Source organism: Amphiura filiformis, chromosome 20, assembly GCF_039555335.1.
Source record: "Amphiura filiformis chromosome 20, Afil_fr2py, whole genome shotgun sequence".
NCBI lineage: Eukaryota > Metazoa > Echinodermata > Ophiuroidea > Amphilepidida > Amphiuridae > Amphiura > Amphiura filiformis.
Window position 1 is genome coordinate 47,392,495 of NC_092647.1, and position 21,623 is coordinate 47,414,117.

Genomic DNA, 21,623 nt, shown 5'->3' on the forward strand with positions numbered 1-21,623 from the left:
ATAAGGAACATAAACCTACTATAAGAGAAGTAAACCCCAGACGGCGCCTTATCTGGGGTTTAGACTGCCATATCTGAGTTTACGTCTCTTATCTGGGGTTAAGGCGCCTTATCTTGGGTTTAGATGCCTTATCTGAGGTTTACGACCTTTATCTGGGGTTAACAACCCTTATCTAGAGTTAAGGCACCTTATGTGGGGTTTAGATGCCTTTTCTGGGGTTTATGTTCCTTATTTAGGGTAAAGGCGCCTTATTTGGGGTTTAGACTGCTTTATCTGGGGTCTACGTCGCTTATCTGGGGTTACGGCGCATCATCTGGGGTTTATATGCCTTAGACTGCGATATGCTAAGGTTAAGGCATCTTAGCCACAGGTAAGGAACGTAAACCCAGGATAAGGCCGTCTAAACCACAGATAAGGCGCCTTATCCCTAGATAAGGGATGTAAACCCAAGCTAAGGCAGTTGAAACCCCATATAAGAGATATGAACCCCAGATAAGGCGGAAATGACACACTTATGCTTCTGCTCTCATTCAAAAATCACATTTACGCTCTACCAAATGGGGGCCATCTTGGATTTCTGGGCAAAAATTATTTTGTAACGTCAAATTAATGTCAGATTCGGATTTCTTGGGGTCGACTTACCGGAAAAAGTGTCTTTGTACACGATTTTAGGTAATCTGGTTCAAAACTTATTTTTTTCAAGATGGCGCCGGCGGCCACCATCTTGGATTTCTGGGTAAATATGAGTTCGTAATGTCAAAGTAATGTCAAATTTGAAATCCTTGTGGTCGACTTATCCAAAAAAGTGTCTTTGTACACGATTTAAGGTCCTCTTGTTCAAAACTAAATTTTTCAAGATGGTGCCGGCCACCATCTTGGATTTCTGGGTGAAAATGATGCCGTAATGTCAAACTAATGTCAGAATCGAAATCCTTGTACTCGACATATCCGAAAAAGTGTCTTTGTGCATGATTATATGTGCTCTGGTTCAAAACTTAAATTTTCAAAATGGTGGTGGCGGCCATTTTGGATTTTGGCCTCTAGCGAAAAATGCCGGGGTTTTCGCGAGGGACATGGTGGCTATTTTTTTTTCTAAATGGTCCATAGAAGTCGAATCAATCGTCAAACCTTACTAGCCAGAGAGTGGTCACCAAAGTGAACTTTTCCCCCTAACTAAAGGTAAAATACAATCTTACAATTCAATTACCTTACAATAGAAAGACAAAGTGAGTTTCAATAACACAAAAGATTACCTTTATAACGGCAATTTCAGCAAATAGATGTACATCCCATATCGCATTAGGGGTGTGCGTCTATTTTTTGGAATAGCCCAATGCACATGATGCAGCAAGACAGGAATAAATGTATTAAAAATATTTGTAAAACTGTAACAATACAACATATAATGAACCTGCATTAGCAGGTAGCATACATTATTTCACGTAATTTATGGCAGAGCCAAGCAAAACAAAATTTCAATGATTATCAGATGCATATACCCAGTGGTTTTCCACCACAAATCATTTGACAATACAATACAATACATTACATAATATTGAGCGTTACCAGAGATATAATTACCCGGTACTTGTGTCATTTTCAGTTTCGTCACAGCTGGCCATTACATCTTGTGGGTACATAGGCCTATCAGGAATACAATAATTACACCTGTTACACGTGGACTACATTCCATCTATAGCAGCTCATAACCACCTGAATGTGTGGTTCTGGTATTCAATCGTGTCACCTGTTGTATCTGGACAACGCTTTATCCATAGCTCATTGGCAAGTGAATGTATTGTAATTCTGGTAGTAACACTCTATAAACACATTTAACGCCTTACAATGGGTAAAAGACTTATGATGCGTCGCAAATGTTAGTGAAATCAACCCCTGGTCCCGGCATTACGTGGACAGCGCCTTAAAAAATCGAAGCAGAAAGACCTCTGCCTGTTTGAACAAGTCAATAGCACCAAGCCCATTGTGCTATTGATTAACAGGTGAGTGATTAGGATGACCAATTTATATAAACTGTGATTTTGCTTTTTTCAGAGGTCTTTCTGCTTCGAATTTTTAAGGCACTGTCCACGTAATGAGCACATTAGTAACATGTAATCCTGGCTCTATGAGTATTATGTTACTCTTTATTACTATTATAGAGTCCATACCTTAAACGTAAAATATCAAACAAATATATTTCATATGTTGTTGCATAATGCATTCTGAAAGAACTTCGATTTGAATTCTTGTTGTAAAGTACACAAGGTTTACACCTTCATCAACCACGAAGTACCGTAAATATTCGCCTAATGGCGCATATTGGCTCCTTTGACATGACTGGAATTTTTAGGCAACAACTAACAGTACCTCCAGTAAAAATTCTCACCAGCAAATAAGGGCTCGGACCCTTGATTCTTGTTGGGATTACCAGAAGAACCAGGGAATTACCAGGGAGCTCTCTATTTTTAAGGCAAAGAAACCCACGTGCGTCATAAGACGAATCTTTACGGTATTTTAATACTTTCGTGAAGGATTTGACGCTAACACAATGGGCCAAAGTTTTCCCATTTAACAATCATAGCTGATAATTTGACCTCTATAGTTTTTGCAGCTAACGTTAAATGATGTTATTCTATGAATTCTATGAAGTCATTCTATGAATGTACAAACATATTATGGTTTAAAGAACTGTCTCCGGACAGATGCGAATGTTTGCGATCGAGTGTAACTGACCGCACTGGTAATACTGGTCAACTAGCCTGAGTCCCTCGTATCCTCTTTCGAAACTGGTAAACATGATATGGCGGTACAAAATGGCCGCTGCAAACACAACCCGATGACCGCGCGTATAGCAGTTGAAGGACTGGTGGGGTCAAGCTACTGGTCAACATACAAACTTCATGACCAATGTGTTTTTTGATAAGTCCTTGTCAGGCCACGAACTTGGACGTGGACAAAAATGTCAGACACCTCGAACTGTTGTTTTCTATCGATTATCTAAACTCATCACAATCATAACTATTACCACCACCAAGCGATCAAACTGATTTTGCCCCTTGCATCTGTTTCACAGAGTCAGAGTTCATACTCTCGTAAATTCAGTAAATGACGGTGTATCATCGCTGCTTGTATCCGTTTCATCCGAACTAAGATCCGTAGACTGAGATTGTCTCGAAGGAGGTCTGTTTTCCTCTTCAGGCAACCCCAGATGATCAATGTCATCTGCGCTACCTTCTGCACTGCTGCATCCACTGTCCCGCGTCCCCGTGGTCGAACCTGTCTCGTGACGATGTCGTTCTCTTGGTGGTGATAACGAAGTCTGTAATACGTCATCACTGCTACCCCCGTAGCCTCCATCACCGCCCAATGGTACTAGGTAACCTTTACCACTGTCGTCCGGTGCTTGTAATCGCATGAGAACTGCTTGTAAATCTTTATCGGTGTTGAAGCCCCCTCTGGGTTTCTGTGAAATCAACCGCACATTGGAATTCTTTTTGTATCGTCCATTCTGAGCTTTCGCATCTGGAACGAAAATGTAATAAAAATAAAAATAGTTTAATACGTTTGTAACATCGAATGTGTGAAAACATGGAACTTTAAAATCTACGAAGAATTGACAAAATACTTGATACGCGAAATAAATTTTTGCCCTGTTTCCATCTAGGCTATACTGTTGGTAAATCAATCTTACAACCAAGAGCTGGATGGGTGCAGAAATAATATTCCTTTGTCTTTTGTTTGAAGCTCAGAATGAGATGTTTGGAACTAAGTTTAATCGTTGCTATCATTTAATACCAAAATGAGCAGAGATTCGTATTCGCTATAATTTGCGCTGATGTTAACGAACAATATCTCACGAGGGCGGCATGCAGGACGAGCTGAATCTATGTGACATTAGAACTGACATTTTCTGCCATAGTGTGAGTTAGTTTAGTGTGCAACTAATAACTACCTAGTACATTTTGACGTCGCCTTAACATCATGAAATCTTCACAACGTATTATTATAAATGTGCCTCTGTGTTGTTAAAGCGGAGTTACTCTAAAACCGACAACGAAATCCATTCTAAGTTTTTTTTTAATTCGTAATCGATATTTAATAGGCTTTCAGAATTTCCCCGGGGTATTTTCGTGAGCCTCGTTAGTAACGTGACGCGTGTCCTGTACCGTCTGTGAGTATTTGTCTCTGTCAGGGCTTTGCTTGCACACTGCTGACGCCAAAAGACCTATTATGTCGCTCTCTAAATGCTTCAATAAAGTTATAACAAATTTTCTCAAACTCTCGAATTGGAAAGAAAATGACCATGATGACAATCGGTAAAAGCAGTCATGTCAAAACTTTATTCAAGGCATTTCATTTGACGTCCCGGCTGACCGTACGTTTAGACTATGATCGGTAATATCTAGTTTGGGTAATATCTTCCATCAATCAAATAATCAATCAATGAATCAATCTTCATTATACAAACCTTGCATTTGATTACTGTTCATATCAATATCAGCTTCAAGTTCTCTCATATCCATGTCCATCTCAATCATAAACAAATCATCTGGTTTTTCCATAGTTCTATCGGCAAAACAAAGTTTAAAACAATGCAAATCAAAATGCCTGAAGACTCGACTACACAAGCATATTGAGATCCGTAATGTGCAATGTAAGCAGAGAGACAATTGCGGCAAAGCATATAGCATCCAGCAATATTGCGAAAGCAATGTTAGCGATGTAGTTACGGAAGTGCAAGATCGAAGACGAAAATTGCGACAGAAAAGAGACAAGCAATAATCCGGTTTAGTGTTGGGCATCAGTGCGGCAGTTTAAATGCATAATATAATAATAAGCGTAAAAAACTTAATGTGGGAAGATAATCAGGAAAACACGAAAGATTAGGAAGAAAATGAAATAATTATATAGGGACAGCCATCTACTACTACTTGAAGCTCCCATGAACAAAGTAGATTTGAAAGAAAATGTGTGTATTGCAGATGAACGTAAGCACAAGCGGTAAAGAATACAGTGAAAAGAGTAAGCTACTACAGACACCCAACCGTCCCCACTTTTGCTGGTAAGTCCAGGTAAATACACCCAATCGTGGGGGTGCACCTCCACGCCCGGGCACCCAGTCGGGAGAAAATTCAACAGTCGGGAGGATCAACCAAGCCCGGCAATCAAGACCCGTGTGTCCCCCCCACACACATATATGATATCCCCCACCCCCAAAACCTGCTGACGAACGCCACTGTGTCACTAGGATGATACTTGTACTCGACTATTGAACTTGGAGGAATGAATGACATGCATGCCGAGCCCAATACCGATGGTTGCACAATTTCTTACTAAATTTAAAACGTGAATTGCGCCATCAGTTATGACACAAACATAAATGCCACTACCAGTCTTTACGTGTCTTCATATAATTATATACCAACGATCCTAACAATCAAGGATCTCACTGTGAGCCCAACATGGCCTCATCTCATGGCACAGTTCAATAACCTCAAAAGTTTACCTCGATATGGAGGATGAGATTTTGTACCCAACACATGGAAATGTCAATGCAGAAATCTATCGTGGTTAAGGAACTTTGCACTAGCTGATGAGCATGTTGAGATCATAGTGATCTATGTATACCTGGTCAATCTCATAGAATGAAAAGATGTACGACTAGGTGTGTCATATTTTGACAAGTTTAAGTCCCAGTATCTCATGATCTCAGGTCAACAATCACCCAAATCATTTATTAAAAGTTATTGGCCTTTTTGGACGAGAAACGCTCTATTTTGTTGTCCTAATTTGATTGCTCTCCTTGGTCTCTTCGTCATTTAGATAACTTCCAACACCAATCTTCCTAGTTTAATTCTTTCAATCAAAATTTCACTCCTCTGCTAATGATGACAAGTGAAAATCGAAGTAATACTGCAATATCAATATGGAACTACACCTTTATCTTGACAATTCATTTGCTCGCCCTAAAGGAATTTTTATATGTGTAACAGTATGACTTAACATAAGCAAATCAGTATGCAATGTTAAGATTTGAGAGAAGTCCCCTTGGTATAAGTAATAGAGATTTACAACAGCGACCCTCCTTAAAGTTACGTCTATAGTCAGTCTACTCTGAAGTACAAAGTACAGACGCGGACGAAGATATTGTGCCGACTTTGAAGGCACGCATACCTGCAGCAGATACGTATCACTACGCACTGTTAACGCACTGTATACGCGCGCGTTGTCACTTTAAGAACAGTTACTTGAATTACGAAGGGTTAAAAGTTTAGTGAAATGGACCCTTGGTCTTTATCCTTATTCTCTGACATGGTTCAATGCAGAAGTACCGCGTTTTAACCTATTTTGGTAGTTAATCATGTGTCATCATTACTTCTACGGGTAATACTAGAAATACAGTTGTAACCGTGCCTTCATGACCATATATGTGATCCAGAAGTGACTTTATACGATATAGTCGCAAATTTCGCTCTTTTAGCAAAGTCATAGTTCATTGAATTTACATCCGTATGACAAAACAGGCGAAAATAGTATCTTTTTGCACAAGATTTGCAATTTAAAGAGAATTGGTAATTGCTCATTCTAGTGACTCTAGTGTATGGACAATAAAAGTGTGCTTTTACATTTAATTAATCAATTAATTAATTAATGACATAAAATTTGACAAATATTGTAAGGAACACTTGAGATTTTGACTTCTAAAACCTACATTATGGTAAAAAAATGTGCTTGGATAGATACTTTTCAACAGATTTACCACATTCGCCTTGCTATAACATTGAATGGCGTTATCTGTTGACCTAGTGACTAAAAGTGTTTTTAGGGGGAAGTGTTAGCTTTCGTTTGATATAAAAAAAATTCTGATTGGATGAAGGTAACACTTGAGGTTTTGACAAAAACCAATCAAAGAGGCCCAGTTTTCAGCTAGAAGCTCCACAGCTCTCACATGACATTGCTATGCACTCAACCGTGTAGTGTAATCAAAGACTGCGTTGGAGACATTCACTGCTTGTTGTTCTCTGCTTGGAAGCTCTTGGAGGAAAATGTGTGCTCAGGTGTATCGAGGTGGAAACTGTGCGCATGGTTTATAAGACCATCGTTTTTGTATAGAAACCTTTCCATATGGGACAGAATGATATGTACGACGTTGTCATTTGCATGTATACTTCCACACGTTTAAAGAGCAAGCTATGGCAATACTAATCTTTCTGACCACTTGGCCAGACGAGATATATCGCAAACCAATGACACAAAATTAACCTGTTGATGTGCTTGTATATGAAAACCCAGAACAAAGATACCATGGATCTGTAAACACCTGCCCATGATGATCCATTAATGGCCAATTAACCGCATCTGTTTCTACGAACAGGTCTTCCGTACAAGGTGTTCCAGTCAATTCCTGAAGGAACTGACTCTGACAAGTGAACCAATGACCATGATAGCTTACAAAGGTAATGATAAATATTAACACTCTTTAAGTTAAAACAGGCCGCAAATAAATTGAATCAAATAAAGAGACAAATTGTTAGATTAATTTGATTTACAGAAACGGACTGTCCTGTACCCGGGTGTCAAAAACAGGGCGTCAAGTTGTGGAAATTTATTTTTTTGTTTCAAAGGGGCATGAAACCCGGGAGGGGGAACTTCAATATGAGGTTGATATAGGTGTAAGGCTGCGACTTTCTCAGTAAGTGCCATTTTGGTGAGAGAAAAAGGTAAAAAAATACCAGGGTTTTGGGAATAGAGATGGACTATTGGCCGGTAAATTAGAAGGGCAATGGTTGAGTAATTTACTTTTTTAACTGTTTAAATGGTGCATTTTGGTGAGAGCCACAACAGTCACGACGAAGCCTTGAACATTGAATTTCTAGTTCTAAAAGGCTAAAAATGGCTTTGCTACACTGCAATATTAACAACATCAGTGATAAATGAACGTTGCTGTTCAAATTGAAAAATAAGGACGTTTGAGTGATATATCGAATGGATAAAATAGGGGGTGTGTTCCAATGATATAAGTGTCTTTGGGTGACAGAGATGCTGAAAAAGGGAGCCTTAACAGCCTTACATATGTAGCATGATATGCGTCACCTCCACAATGGGAGTGACCACAGGGCATGAAAACGTCATGAAAACTGCAATATTAACAACATCAGTGATAAATGAACGTTGCTGTTCAAATTGAAAAATAAGGACGTTTGAGTGATATATCGAATGGATAAAATAAGGGGTGTGTTCCAATGATATAAGTGTCTTTGGGTGACAGAGATGCTGAAAAAGGGAGCCTTAACAGCCTTACATATGTAGCATGATATGCGTCACCTCCACAATGGGAGTGACCATAGGGCATGAAAACGTCGATATAAACAAACTGTGTATTTTTCTTTGAACATGTTTGGCATCTTCGACAAGTTTCCTTTTGTGTTTTGAACCTTGTAAGTTGCTCTCTAAAAGATATGCAGCATTTGTGTCGTGTCGGTCAGCGGCGGTGGAAAGATTTTGAAAGTGGGGGGGGCAGTCAGTTGATGTATAAACTGTTAATAATGTCCGCGAAGACTTCGCGGCACGCTTACGCGACGCAGGGGTGTGTGTGAGGGGGAATGTGCCCCCGAGAAGTGAGAAACATTTGCAAAATGAAAGCCCAATTGAGGCCATTTGGTAGACCATTTTGGTACTATTATTGTGTTCAATTTTAGTTTGAAAAAAGCCGAAAATTGGTGAAATCAAGGCTGAATTATAGCCATTCGAGAACATGTTTTCACTATTATTGTATAAATTATTGCTTGAAACATATAGTGTTCCTGTTGTGTGTCCAACGCAGAGGCGAAAAGGGTGTCTGAGGGGGATGATTATTGATTCGTGGACATGAGTAAAAGTTGAGCTCTGGTGGTTTGTATCTCCTCTACCCCTTAATATTGTCATATTCGTATTTCTCATAAGTCGACTATGGCATAGTCTAGACCTAAAAAACACAAAATGAGAACAAACTAAAAAAAACTCTTTTTGTACACATTTCATATTTTATTGAGCTGTCGCTCATGTAATAAATCTATTAACACTTTCATATTACATGTATTATAACATCGGAATGGTTGCATTTTCTGTACATACATGTGTATATTACAAAATAATTACAAAATATAGACACCAAACATTGGTAATCCTGTATTAGTTACAATTGATACAACCAAGGCCTGGTGCAGATTTATAAGTATATTATTATTTCAAAAGTTTCAAACCCCACCCACCGATTGACCGCGTCCTTAGCCTTGACAGAACATGCATATTGAACGCGTTCTGTTGTAAAAAAAATTCCCAACAATAGAAACAGGCATGACAATTTTCTTTCTTTTTTTACAGGAATTTCTTTTTATTCTTCTTCTTTCTTTTTTTTACCCACATATCCGCGTTTGTATTTCTTTTTAGCCTGTTGTTGAGAATTGTTGCCATATTTTTTCTGTGCAGCCAGGACGCCTGCGGTTGACTGGCGGTTGAGGTTTGAAGCTATCCCTTAATAGAAATAACGCCATGGGGTTCTGGGCCCACACAATTAAGTGATATTTATCAACACGTTGTTCATGTTGTTGGTTCTCACATTGCCTTATTTTTATCACATGACGGTGTACGAATTGCACCACAATGTATTTAATAAGACCGGCTTCACCTCGCAACATCGGGGTGTCAAAATGAAATAAAGTATAATCAAACATGTCGAACAAGAATCCAAAATTATGCAATAATATTCCACTTTCGGAATTTATGTGAAACGAATTTTATTTCGGACTATTCCATAAATTATTGGTACCCCTAAAGAAGACCTAGCATTTTATTTACTTTTTACCTTAAAAACAGACTTTCCGAAAAGGGGAAATATCGAATGATTGAAATATATTTAAAAATGGGAATTAAAGTTTCTGAAAGACAATCCATTTTAAAATGGAGAAAATATTTGTAAATATTTTTGTTTTAAAAAAAGTGGATCCCCTTGTCTTTGCAAGGTTCCGATCATTTATGGAATACACGTAACAAATGATATGTAAAATTATACAGCTTATGTAAAAATGTGGCTTACATAATATGTATAAATACAAAGGAATTGTATATTCCTCACGATTCATGTATTAAGTTTTAAAATGATTTGCCTATGAAGTTCCATTTTACATAGCATTATGTAATGATGAGTTTATTCCATAAGGCCTGAAAATGCTCCTATTAGTAAAAATATAGAATTTGACATCACCTCACATTACATTACAGCCTAATACCATTAACAATACAATATTTTGTTTTGAACACATTATTAAGTAACATGAATTAAATAAATAAATATATTTCACATAGGGGTTAGACTATTCCACGGTCTACCTATTTTGTTTTTGTTTTTCTTTTCCTGATTTCTTTTTACATAATATTTAATGAATTCACTTTCCATTTATTTATATAATATAGGCGTTTAAAAGGTTAAGCCTAAGGGAACGAACCTGTGCTAAATATGAATTGAAATGAAATGAAAATGCTTACAGGTCGCAGTGCCCATCTCTCATTTGAAGCGATTGCGCCAGACTCTACCAGGTAATGTTGCTGGGGGATTGATACACCCCTCCATCATATACTGCGAGTCTTTTACCTTCCCGGCATTGAATAATGATTATACATCTGTGTGGGGAGAGACAGCAGTGGTAAAGAGCCTTGTCTAAGTGTACGACACGTTGACGCCAGAGAGATTCGAACCCGCCGTGCGCCACGGTTTGAAGGGATGTTATGGCACACGAAGGAAAAATACAATCTTACAATTCAATTACCTTACAATAGAAAGACAAAGTGAGTTTCAGTAACACTAAAGATTACCTTTATAACGGCAATTTCAGCAAATAGATGTACATCCCATATCGCATTAGGGGGTGTTCGTCTATTTTTTGGAATAGCCCAATGCACATGATGCAGCAAGACAGGAATAAATGTATTAAAAATATTTGTAAAACTATAACAATACAACATATAATGAACCTGCATTAGCAGGTAGCACACATTATTTCACGTAATTTATGGCAGAGCCAAGCAAAACAAAATTTCAATGATTATCAGATGCATACCCAGTGGTTTTCCACCAAAAATCATTGGACAATACAATACATTACATTACGTAATATTGAGCGTTACCAGAGATATAATTACCCAGGTCCTTGTGTCATTTTCAGTTTCGTCACAGTCGGCCATTACATCTTGTGGGTACATAGGCCTACCAGGAATACAATAATCACCTGTTACACGTGGACTACATTCCATCTATAGCAGCTTATAACCACCTGAATGTGTGGTTCTGGTATTCAATCGTGTCACCTGTTGTATCTGGACAACGCTTTATCCATAGCTCATAGGCAAGTGAATGTATTGTAATTCTAGTAGTAACACTCTATAAACACATTTAACGCCTTACAATGGGTAAAAGACTTATGATGCATCGCAAATGTTATTGAAATCAAACCCTGGTCCCGGAATTACGTGGTCAGCGCCTTAAAAATTAGGATGACCAATTTATATGACCTGTGATTTTGGTTTTTCACAGGTCTTTATGCTTCAAATTTTTAAGGCCTGTCCACATGATGAGCCGATGACCTGTTTTAAATACATAATGTTGATACAACCATCATATGTGACACATCTGCTACATTGGGCACCTAGGCTAGTGACTAGTGTAATATTTGTTTAACCATTCGTAAGGCAAAACAAAATGGTATGTCTTAAAGCTCAAGTTTGATTTGCGGGGCGCATTTCCATTTGTCTTTGAGAAATTTACCCAAATTTTCCCTCCATTTTTGCTGTACAAAAATTACCCACTAATTTCGGTAAAAAATAGATGTGTTTTAAATGCACTTGTTGACAGAATTGTGCAATTAGCACTTTAAATTAGCGAAAAAAATTTCACTACGTGTATAAGAATGTAAAGTTTGACTGAGGTTTGGAGTGGAGTGGAAAAAACGCAATCCACATTTGGAGTTTAAAATATTCAAAAGCTTCGAGACATTAATGTTTTGCCCAATAGCGGTATACTCCAAATGTCTGGTATGCTGGACATGTTAGTAACATGTAATCCTGGCTCTGATATATATATATATATATATGAGTATATATGTTACTCGTACCTTAACTCTTTATTACCATTATAGAGTCCGTACCTTAAACGTAAAATACCAAACAAATATATTTCATTTCTTGTTGCATTATACATTCTGGAAGAACTTCGAGTTCAAACAATTTAAATTCTTGTTGTAAAGTACGCAAGGTTTACACCTTCATCAACCACGAAGTACCGTAAAAATTCGCCTAATGGCGCATATGGGCACCCTTGACATAACTGGAATTTTAGGCATAAACTAACAGTACCTCCAGTAAAAATTCTCACCAGCAAATAAGGGCTCGGACCCTTGATTCTTGTTGGGATTACCAGAAGAACCAGGAAATTACCAGGGAGCCCTCTATTTTTTAAGGCAAAGGAACCCATGTGCGTCATTAGGCGAATATTTACGGCATTTTAATACTTTTTTGAAGGATTTGACGCTAACACAATGAGCCAAAGTGTCCCGTTTAACAACCATAGCTGATAATTTGACCTCTATAGTTACAGAGTTTTTGCAGCCAACGTTAAATGATGTTATTCTGTGAATTCTATGAATGTACAAACATATTATGGTTAAAGAACTGTCTCCGGACAGATGGGAATGTTTGCGATCGAGTGTAACTGACTGCATTGGTAATACTGGTCAACTAGCCTGAGTCCCTCGTATCCTCTCTCGAAACTAGTAAACATGATATGGCGGTACAAAATGGCCGCTGCAAACACAACCTGATGACCGCGCGTATAGTAGTTGAAGGACTGGTGGGGTCAAGCTACTGGTCAACATACAAACTTCATGACCAATGTGTTTTTTGATAAGTCCTTGTCAGGCCACGAACTTGGACGTGGACAAAAATGTCAGACACCTCGAACTGTTGTTTTCTATCGATTATCTAAACTCATCACCATCATAATCATCACCACCACCAAGCGATCAAACTGATTTTCCCCCTTGCATCTATTTCACAGAGTCAGAGTTCATACTCTCGTAAATTCAGTAAATGACGGTGTATCATCGCTGCTTGTATCGGTTTCATCAGAACTAAGATCCGTAGACTGAGAATGTCTCGAAGGAGGTCTGTTTTCCTCTTCAGGCAACCCCAGATGGTCAATGTCATCTGCGCTACCTTCTGCACTGCTGCATCCACTGTCCCGCGTCCCCGTGGTCGAACCTGTCTCGTGACGATGTCGTTCTCTTGGTGGTGATAACGAAGTCTGTAATACGTCATCACTGCTACCCCCGTAGCCTCCATCACCGCCCAATGGTGCTAGATAACCTTTACCACTGTCGTCCGGTGCTTGTAATCGCATGAGAACTGCTTGTAAACCTTTATCGGTGTTGAAGCCCCCTCTGGGTTTCTGTGAAATCAACCGCACATTGGAATTCTTTTTGTATCGTCCATTCTGTGCTTTCACATCTGGAACGAAAATGTAATAAAAATAAAAATAGTTTAATACGTTTGTAACATCGAATGTGTGAAAACATGGAACTTTAAAATCTACGAAGAATTGACAAAATACTTGATACGCGAAATTAATTTTTGCCCTGTTTCCATCTAGGCTATATACTGTTGGTAAATCAATCTTACAACCAAGAGCTGGATGGGTGCAGAAACAATATTCCTTTGTCTTTTGTTTGAAGCTCAGAATGAGATGTTTGGAACTAAGTTTAATCGTTGCTATCATTTAATACCAAAATGAGCAGAGATTCGTACTCGCTATAAGTTGCGCTGATGCTAACGAACAATATCTCGCGAGGGCGGCATGCAGGACGAGCTGAATCTATGTGACATTAGAACTGACATTTTCTGCCATAGTGTGAGTTAGTTTAGTGTGCAACTACCTACATTTTGACGTCGCCTTAACATCATGAAATCTTCACAAAGTATTATTATAAATGTGCCTGTGTATTGTGAAAGTTATTCTAAAACTGACAACGAACTCCATTATAAGTATGTTTTTTTTTAAAATTTGTAATCAATAACCGTATATTTTGAATGGGCTCTCAGACTAGGAATTTCCCCGGGGTATTTTCGTGAGCCTCGTGAGTAACGTGACGCGTGTCCTATACCGTCTGTGAATATCTGCCTCTGTCTGGGCTGCGCTTGCACTTATATATCTGACGCCCTCTATAATGCTTCAATAAAGTTGTAACAATTATTTTCTCAAACTCTCGAATTGGAAAGAAAATGACCATGATGACAATCGGTAAAAGCAGTCATGTCAGAACTTTATTCACGACATTCCATTTGACGTCCCGGCTGACGTACGTTTCAGACTATGACCGGTAATATCTAGTTTGGGTAATATCTTCCATCAATCAAATAATCAATCAATGAATCAATCTTCATTATACAAACCTTGCATTTGATTACTGTTCATATCAATATCAGCTTCAAGTTCTCTCATATCCATGTCCATCTCAATCATAAACAAATCATCTGGTTTTTCCATAGTTCTATCGGCAAAACAAAGTTTAAAACAATGCAAATCAAAATGCCTGAAGACTCGACTACACAAGCATATTGAGATCCGTAATGTGCAATGTAAGCAGAGAGACAATTGCGGCAAAGCATATAGCATCCAGCAAAATTGCGAAAGCAATGTTAGCGATGTTGTTATGGAAGTGCAAGATCGAAGACGAAAATTGCGGCAGAAAAGAGACAAGCAATAAATCCGGTGTAGTGTTGTGCATCAGTGCAGTGCGGCAGTTAAAATGCATAATATAATAATAAGCGTAAAAAACTTAATGTGGAAAGATAATCAAGAAAACACGAAATGTTAGGAAGAAAAAGAAATATAGGGACAGCCATCTACTACTACGTGAAGCTCGCATGAGCAAAGTAGATTTGAAAGAAAATATGTGTAGTGCTGGTGAAGGTAAGCACAAGCGGTAAAGAATACAGTGAAAAGAGTAAGCTACAAACACCCCACCTTCCACACTTTTGCTGGTAAGTCGAGGGGGCCGGGGGTGCACCCACGCCCGGGCACCCAGTCGGGAGAAAATTCAACAGTCGGGAGGATCAATCAAGCCCGGCAATCAAGACCCGTGTGTCCCCCCGCCCCCACACACACATATATGATATCCCCTACCCCCAAAACCTGCGGACGAACGCCACTGTGTTACTATGATGATACTTGTACTCGACTATTGAACTTAGAGAAATGAACATGATGAATGACATGCATGCCGAGCCCAATACCGATGGTTGCACAATTTCTTACTAAATTTAAAACGTGAATTGCGCCATCAGTTATGACACAAAAATAAATGCCACCACCAGTCCTACGTGTCTTCATATAATTATTTACCAAAGATCCTAACAATCAAGGATCTCACTGTGAGCCCAACATGGCCTCATCTCATGGCACAGTTCAATAACCCCCATTCAACCATTCATAGCTCAACGGTTGACCTCGATATGGAGGATGAGATTTTGTACCCAACACATGGAAATGTCAATGCATAAATCTATTGGGGTTAAGGAACTTTGCACTAGCTGATGAGCATGTTTGAGTTTGAGATCATAGTGATCTATGTATACCTGATCAATCTCATGGAATGAGAAGATGTACGACTAGGTGTGTCATATTTTGACAAGTTTAAGTCCCACTATCTCATGTTCTCAGGTCAACAATCACCCATATCGTTTATTAAATATTATTGGCCTTTTATGTGTAACAGTATGACTTAACATTAGCAAATCAGTATGCAATGTTAAGATTTGAGAGAACACGATATTCTTCATATGCACACCATGACACCGATAAAAGTTACGAGCAGTACCCTTGGTATAAGTAATAGAGATTTACAACAGGGACCCTCCTTAAAGTTACGTCTAGTCAGTCTACTCTGAAGTACAAAGTACAGACGCGGACGCACACATTGTGCCGACTTTGAAGGCACGCATACCTGCAGCAGAGACGCAGCACTACGCACTGTTAACGCGCTGTATACGCGCGCGTTGTCACTTTGTACTTCATAGCGGACAAACTGTAGTATTGGGTATTCGTAACTTTAAGAACAGTTACTTGAATTACGAAGGGTTAAAAGTTTAGTGAAATGGACCCTTGGTGATTATCCTTATTCTCTGACATGGTTCAATGCAGAAGTACCGCGTTTTAACCTATTTTGGTAGTTAATCACGTGTCATCATTACTTCTAAGGGTAATACTAGAAATACAGTTGTAACCGTGCCTTCATGGCCATATATGTGATCCAGAAGTGACTTTATACGATATAGTCGCAAATTTCGCTCTTTAGCAAAGTCATAGTTCATTGAATTTACATCCGTATGACAAAACAGGCGAAAATAGTAACTTTTTGCACAAGATTTGCAATTTAAAGAGAATTGGCCATTGCTCATTCTAGTGACTCTAGTGTATGGACAATAAAAGTGTGCTTTTACATTTAATTAATTAATTAATGACATAAAATTTGTCAGATATTGTAAGGAACACTTGAGGTTTTGACTTGTAAAACCTACATTATGGTAAAAAAATGTGCTTGGATAGATAGTTTTCAACAAATTTACCACATTCGCCTTGCTATAACATTGAATGGCGTTATCTGTTGACCTAGTGACTAAAAGTGTTTTTAGGGGGAAGTGTTAGCTTTCGTTTGATATAAAATAAAATCTGATTGGATGAACGTTGAGGTTTCGACAAAAACCAATCAAAGAGGCCCATTTTCAGCTAGAAGCTCCACAGCTCTCACATTGCCATGCACTCAACCGTGTAATGTAATCAAAAACTGTGGTGGAGACATTCACTGCTTGTTGTTCTCTGCTTGGAAGCTCTTGGAGGAAAATGTGTGCTCAGGTGTATCGAGGTGAAACTGTGCGCATGGTTTATAAGAGAATCGTTTTTGTATAGAAACCTTTCCATATGGGACAGAATGATACGTACGACGTTGTCATTTGCATGTATACTTCCACACGTTTAAAGAGCAAGCTATGGCAATACTAATCGTTCTGACCATTTGGCCAGACGAGATATATCGCAAACCAATGACACAAAATTAACCTGTTGTGCGTGTGTATGAAAACCCAGAACAAAGATACCATGGATCTGTAAACACCTGCCCATGATGATCCATTAATGGCCAATTAACCGCATCTGTTTCTACGAACAGGTCTTCCGTACAAGGTGTTCCAGTCAATTCCTGAAGGAACTGACTCTGACAAGTGAACCAATGACCATGACATCTTACAAAGGTAAGGATAAATACTAACACTCTTAAAGTTAAAACAGGCCGCATATAAATTGAATCAAATAAAGAGACAAATTGTAAGATTAATTTGATTTAAATGGAAATAACGGACTGTCCTGTACCCGGGTCCTGTGTCAAAAATAGGGCGTCAAGTTGTGGAAATGTATTTTTAGTTTTTAAGGGGCATGAAACCCGGGAGGGGGAAACTTCAATATGAGGTTGATATAGGTGTAAGAGCCATTTTGGTGAGAGAAAAAGGAAAAAAAAATACCAGGGTCTTTGGGTATAGAGATGAACTTTTGGCCGGTAAATTGGGAGGGCAATGGGTGAGAAAATTACTTTTTTAACTTTTTAAATGGTGCCTTTTGGTGAGAGCCACAACAGTCACAACGAAGCCTTGATTGTATTCCAATCGGTTACAAATGGCTTTGCTACACTGTAATAGAGGCCTTGCATGTGACGTATCATCCCGTAAATATGGCGGACTACTCAAATGCATTCAACAAAAGCATGATTGCAATCTACCGTGACAGTTCGGTGACAACATTTGATTGAATGGACTGCACTCCGCCATAACTACGGTGAAGGACACCGGCTCAAATCCTTTGTTTGGAGCCAATCGATAATTTCATGCAGGGCCTCTATAAGTAACAACATCAGTGATAAATGAACGTTGCAACTTGAAAAATAAGGTCGTTTGGGTGATAGATCAAATGGATAAAATAAGGGGTCTTTGGGTGATATAGAGCATGTGTTTCATTGAGAATAGTGTCTTTGGGTGACAGAGATGCTGAAAAGGGGAGTCTTAACAGCCCTACATATGCGACACCTCTACAATAGGAGTGACCCCCATGGCACGAAAACGTCTGTGTATTTTTCTTTCAACATGTTTGGCATCTTCAACAAGTCTCCTTTTGTTTTTTGTCCTTTGTTTTGTTTTGCTCTAAAGATTTGCGGCATTTGTGTCGTGTCGGTACATCATTTTATTGGGGGGGGGGCGACTTTAAATTGGGGGAGTAGTAAACCATTTTGCCCGTTATGCCTTTGTGGTTGCCTGATATAATGGTTTGTCCACAGGCATGACAGGTCTTCAAAAACAAGGTGTATGGTTGGTCCGGTTTATCAGCCATCAATGTGGATCACATCACTGGTCTATGGTTTTGCTCGAGAATCTATGACTAACAATTAAAAGTTCATAGCATTTTATTAATCTATAGGAAACAATTTGTTATACAATCAATCGTTTTGAGTTTACACATCGGAACAATTTCATTTCATTTAATTGGTGTGGGAGTTTAATGACCGAAGAGTGTCGCCTTCAGCACTGTGTATTGTCTCTGAATAACGTTCAGTGGCAGATGAATACACCTTGCACTATGGCCCACAAGAGCCTCCTCCCAGTGACATAGTCCAATGACCTCAATTACATAATCATAGTGCAAAATTTGACCTCAAGTTGCAGAATATGAGTTTTGTACCCAAATCTTCAAAGGTCATTCAATGAATGTACAAATGTATTGGGGTTTAAGAACTGTTCCCCTGACAGATGAGCATGCTGTGGATCCTAGTGTTGGAGAGCGTACGTAGACGTGCTCGATCTTATTTTATAGTAATCAAATTCTAAAGAGCATAGTTCGACAACAAGTTCTTCAATATCAAATGCAGAAAGGAAGAAAAACGCAATCACAAAAATTACCCTGGAGGACTTCCAAACTTGAGTCAGCCGAGTTGAATCAACATTAAGACGGAAAATTGGCTCAAATATTGAAGCCGTAACAAGTGCATGATAATGCGCATCAGTGTTGTGATTCCCATTGTCACAAGTACAATATACAATGAAATGGTGACCTGAAAAAGAGTCAGAGTTATCAACAGACTGAAAATGTCAATCAAAATATGCTCCGAATCAACAGAATACCTTTGATTTTTTTTTGTAAAATTTGTTGCCCAAGAATGAGATTAATTGGGTTAACAAAGGCTCACAAGCATAATTTTGGAGATCAAAACTGATGAAGCTTTTTGATAGCAAAATGTAGATGTCAAACTCTTGAATATTATCACAAGTTCATCGACCATAGGCAAGCCAATATCTGATTCGAAGAACAAAATTCTATGGAAAGTTTTACCAATTTTTTCTCTGTTCCTTACAAATGAAAGTTATAACATTTAGTTTCAACACCGTCATTATTACCAGCCATACCATTAAATAAATAATCAGTCAAATGCACAGGATAGAACTATACCGGGGACTTTCAGATGTGACGATGTGCCTAACTGATCTATGAACATGATGAATCTGCTTGAGTAAAACCACAGTGGTAAAACAGTGGTATTCCATGATGAATATATAAACAGAAGACGAGAAATCGGGAAGCAAAGTTAAAAGCGAGTGGTATTTCAATAATAGAAAGCATTAGTCGAGCAGAATGTTAATAAGCCAGAGTGTTGAATTTGGAAGCAAAGCTCCATGCAATATTAAAATCAATCAATCTATATATTAATCATGTTAATCCCTATATTGATTCTATAATTACGGTGGTATTAAAACAATTGGCATATTCTTTTTTTTTTAAATTGTAAAGACAATTTGACTTTTGAGATATGAATAGCATAGTGCAGCTGTAATCATAATGGATATACGAAGGCGTGCCTTTACAAAAAACTTGTTCTACTTTGAACAGATCATGATCAATTCCTTTTGTATCTCACAGAATTCACAAATATATCCATTTTAGCTTGAAACGGGGTCATAATTCGAAAGTGCAAAGCAGCACGTGACCGTAAATGCAGTTCAAATTTATACAAGAGTTACGTCATAGCTTATGATCTCACCTGTAGGATCCTCTCCTATTAAGCTTGGCATTTCTGGTAGCAAGTATCGCCATCGCTAAAACAGTTACAAATGCAAACGCTCCACATGCGATGATGATGTACAATAAGAGTGGTGACGAGACTAATCTGACGTCGCCGAGTTGTACCGCATTGCTGTCAAAGTCTGGGAATATCGTTGGTGACGCTGAAATGAAAAAAAACACATTTTTATTGAATTATTTAATCGTAAAAATACTAAAACGTATTACGCCTTAATATATGAAACCATTTGGTAATATGTGGAATAGGATCATTATACGGACGAAGGGTAGTTGAGTCCCGAATTTGACGATTTTATCAAGAAAATCGTCTTTATAGGAAGATGTTGAAAAATGTACCCTTTTCGGCAAAACTTTCGCTAATGACGAAATTTTATGTGGTTTCTTTATTATTATTTTTCATATCGAGGTACATCCAATAAACAACTTACTAAATATTAACTTTTCTTTAAAAGAATAATTATTTCTGGTCTGGTGTTAGTAACACAATTTCAAAATAGGCCCAACTTGTATTATTAGCAAACAAATGAATTGCACCACGAATGTAAGGGACCGTTCACAAATACTTGTGAGGGGGGGGGCCTAATGCAAAAAAATTTTATCGCGAAAATTTTTCGCCCCCCCTTTACAGATCTCGAAAATGTCAGGCCCCCCTTTTTGACATGAAAATTATGGGTCAACCCCATAGAAAAGCATATAAACTCAATTTTTTCCAGGAAAATTTGTGGTCATTTTTCAGGCCCCCCTATTTGCATCAGGCCCCCCCCTTACAAGTGTTTGCGAACGGTCCCTAAGTCAATGAGCAAACCACAGGCCCTACTTTATTTTTCCTCCACATAACGACTTTTCCATCGTCTATTCAGAAGTCATTGACATGTTTTTCCCAGGAGTTGTTTTGAAACATAACGTCAAGCAAACAATTACATTTCAAAACATTTTCCAGGCATTTTAAACATATTTTTATTATTGTACAAGTCATGCTATCATGGACATATGTATAACATATCATGCATGCTAATACGCTTCTGTCATTTTGCTATGCCTCGGGTTATAAAAGATAGCATTTTAGTTAACTGAAGTTCAATTTCAGACCAGATGTGGGTTATTAGCAAGGTAAAACAACCATGATAAAGTCATATTCATAATTATTCTTGCATAAAATATCAATTAGACAAAGGGAGATACTGCAAACAATAGGATATCCCTCTTATTAATCTGTGTAGCTGATGAGGCAGCATTAATGACCAGGGGGGTGTCGACAGAGCCCATAAACAAGGCTCTCTTCCTCATTAAATTTCCCTTTGATAATTTCCTACAATCATTTCATCGTCAATTAACATCAGAATACCATACCGGATTTCAACTAAATTGAACTTGGGGAATAGAGATTTTGATCCTCTTGCGAGTACCAAAATTTACATGA

General features: G+C 38.3%; 1 protein-coding gene across 2 annotated transcripts in view; it reads right to left on the bottom strand.

The window, feature by feature from the left end:
- LOC140141864 (uncharacterized) overlaps positions 1 to 21,623 on the bottom strand; it is a 125,136-nt gene that overhangs the window by 28,614 nt on the left and 74,899 nt on the right. The window contains exons 9-11 of one of the 2 annotated variants that reach the window (XR_011857469.1): positions 20,163 to 20,346; positions 14,479 to 14,576; positions 12,147 to 13,536 (exon numbers count right to left, since the gene is read on the bottom strand). Coding sequence is in view for 1 of the 2 variants with exons in the window: in XM_072163736.1 (XP_072019837.1) it covers positions 13,097 to 13,536; positions 14,479 to 14,576; positions 20,163 to 20,346 (722 nt within the window). In the remaining variant the exon portion in view is untranslated. Of the gene's footprint in view, positions 1 to 9,017; positions 13,537 to 14,478; positions 14,577 to 20,162; positions 20,347 to 21,623 lie in introns of those variants that run through there. The other variant, XM_072163736.1, reaches the window with a different exon arrangement.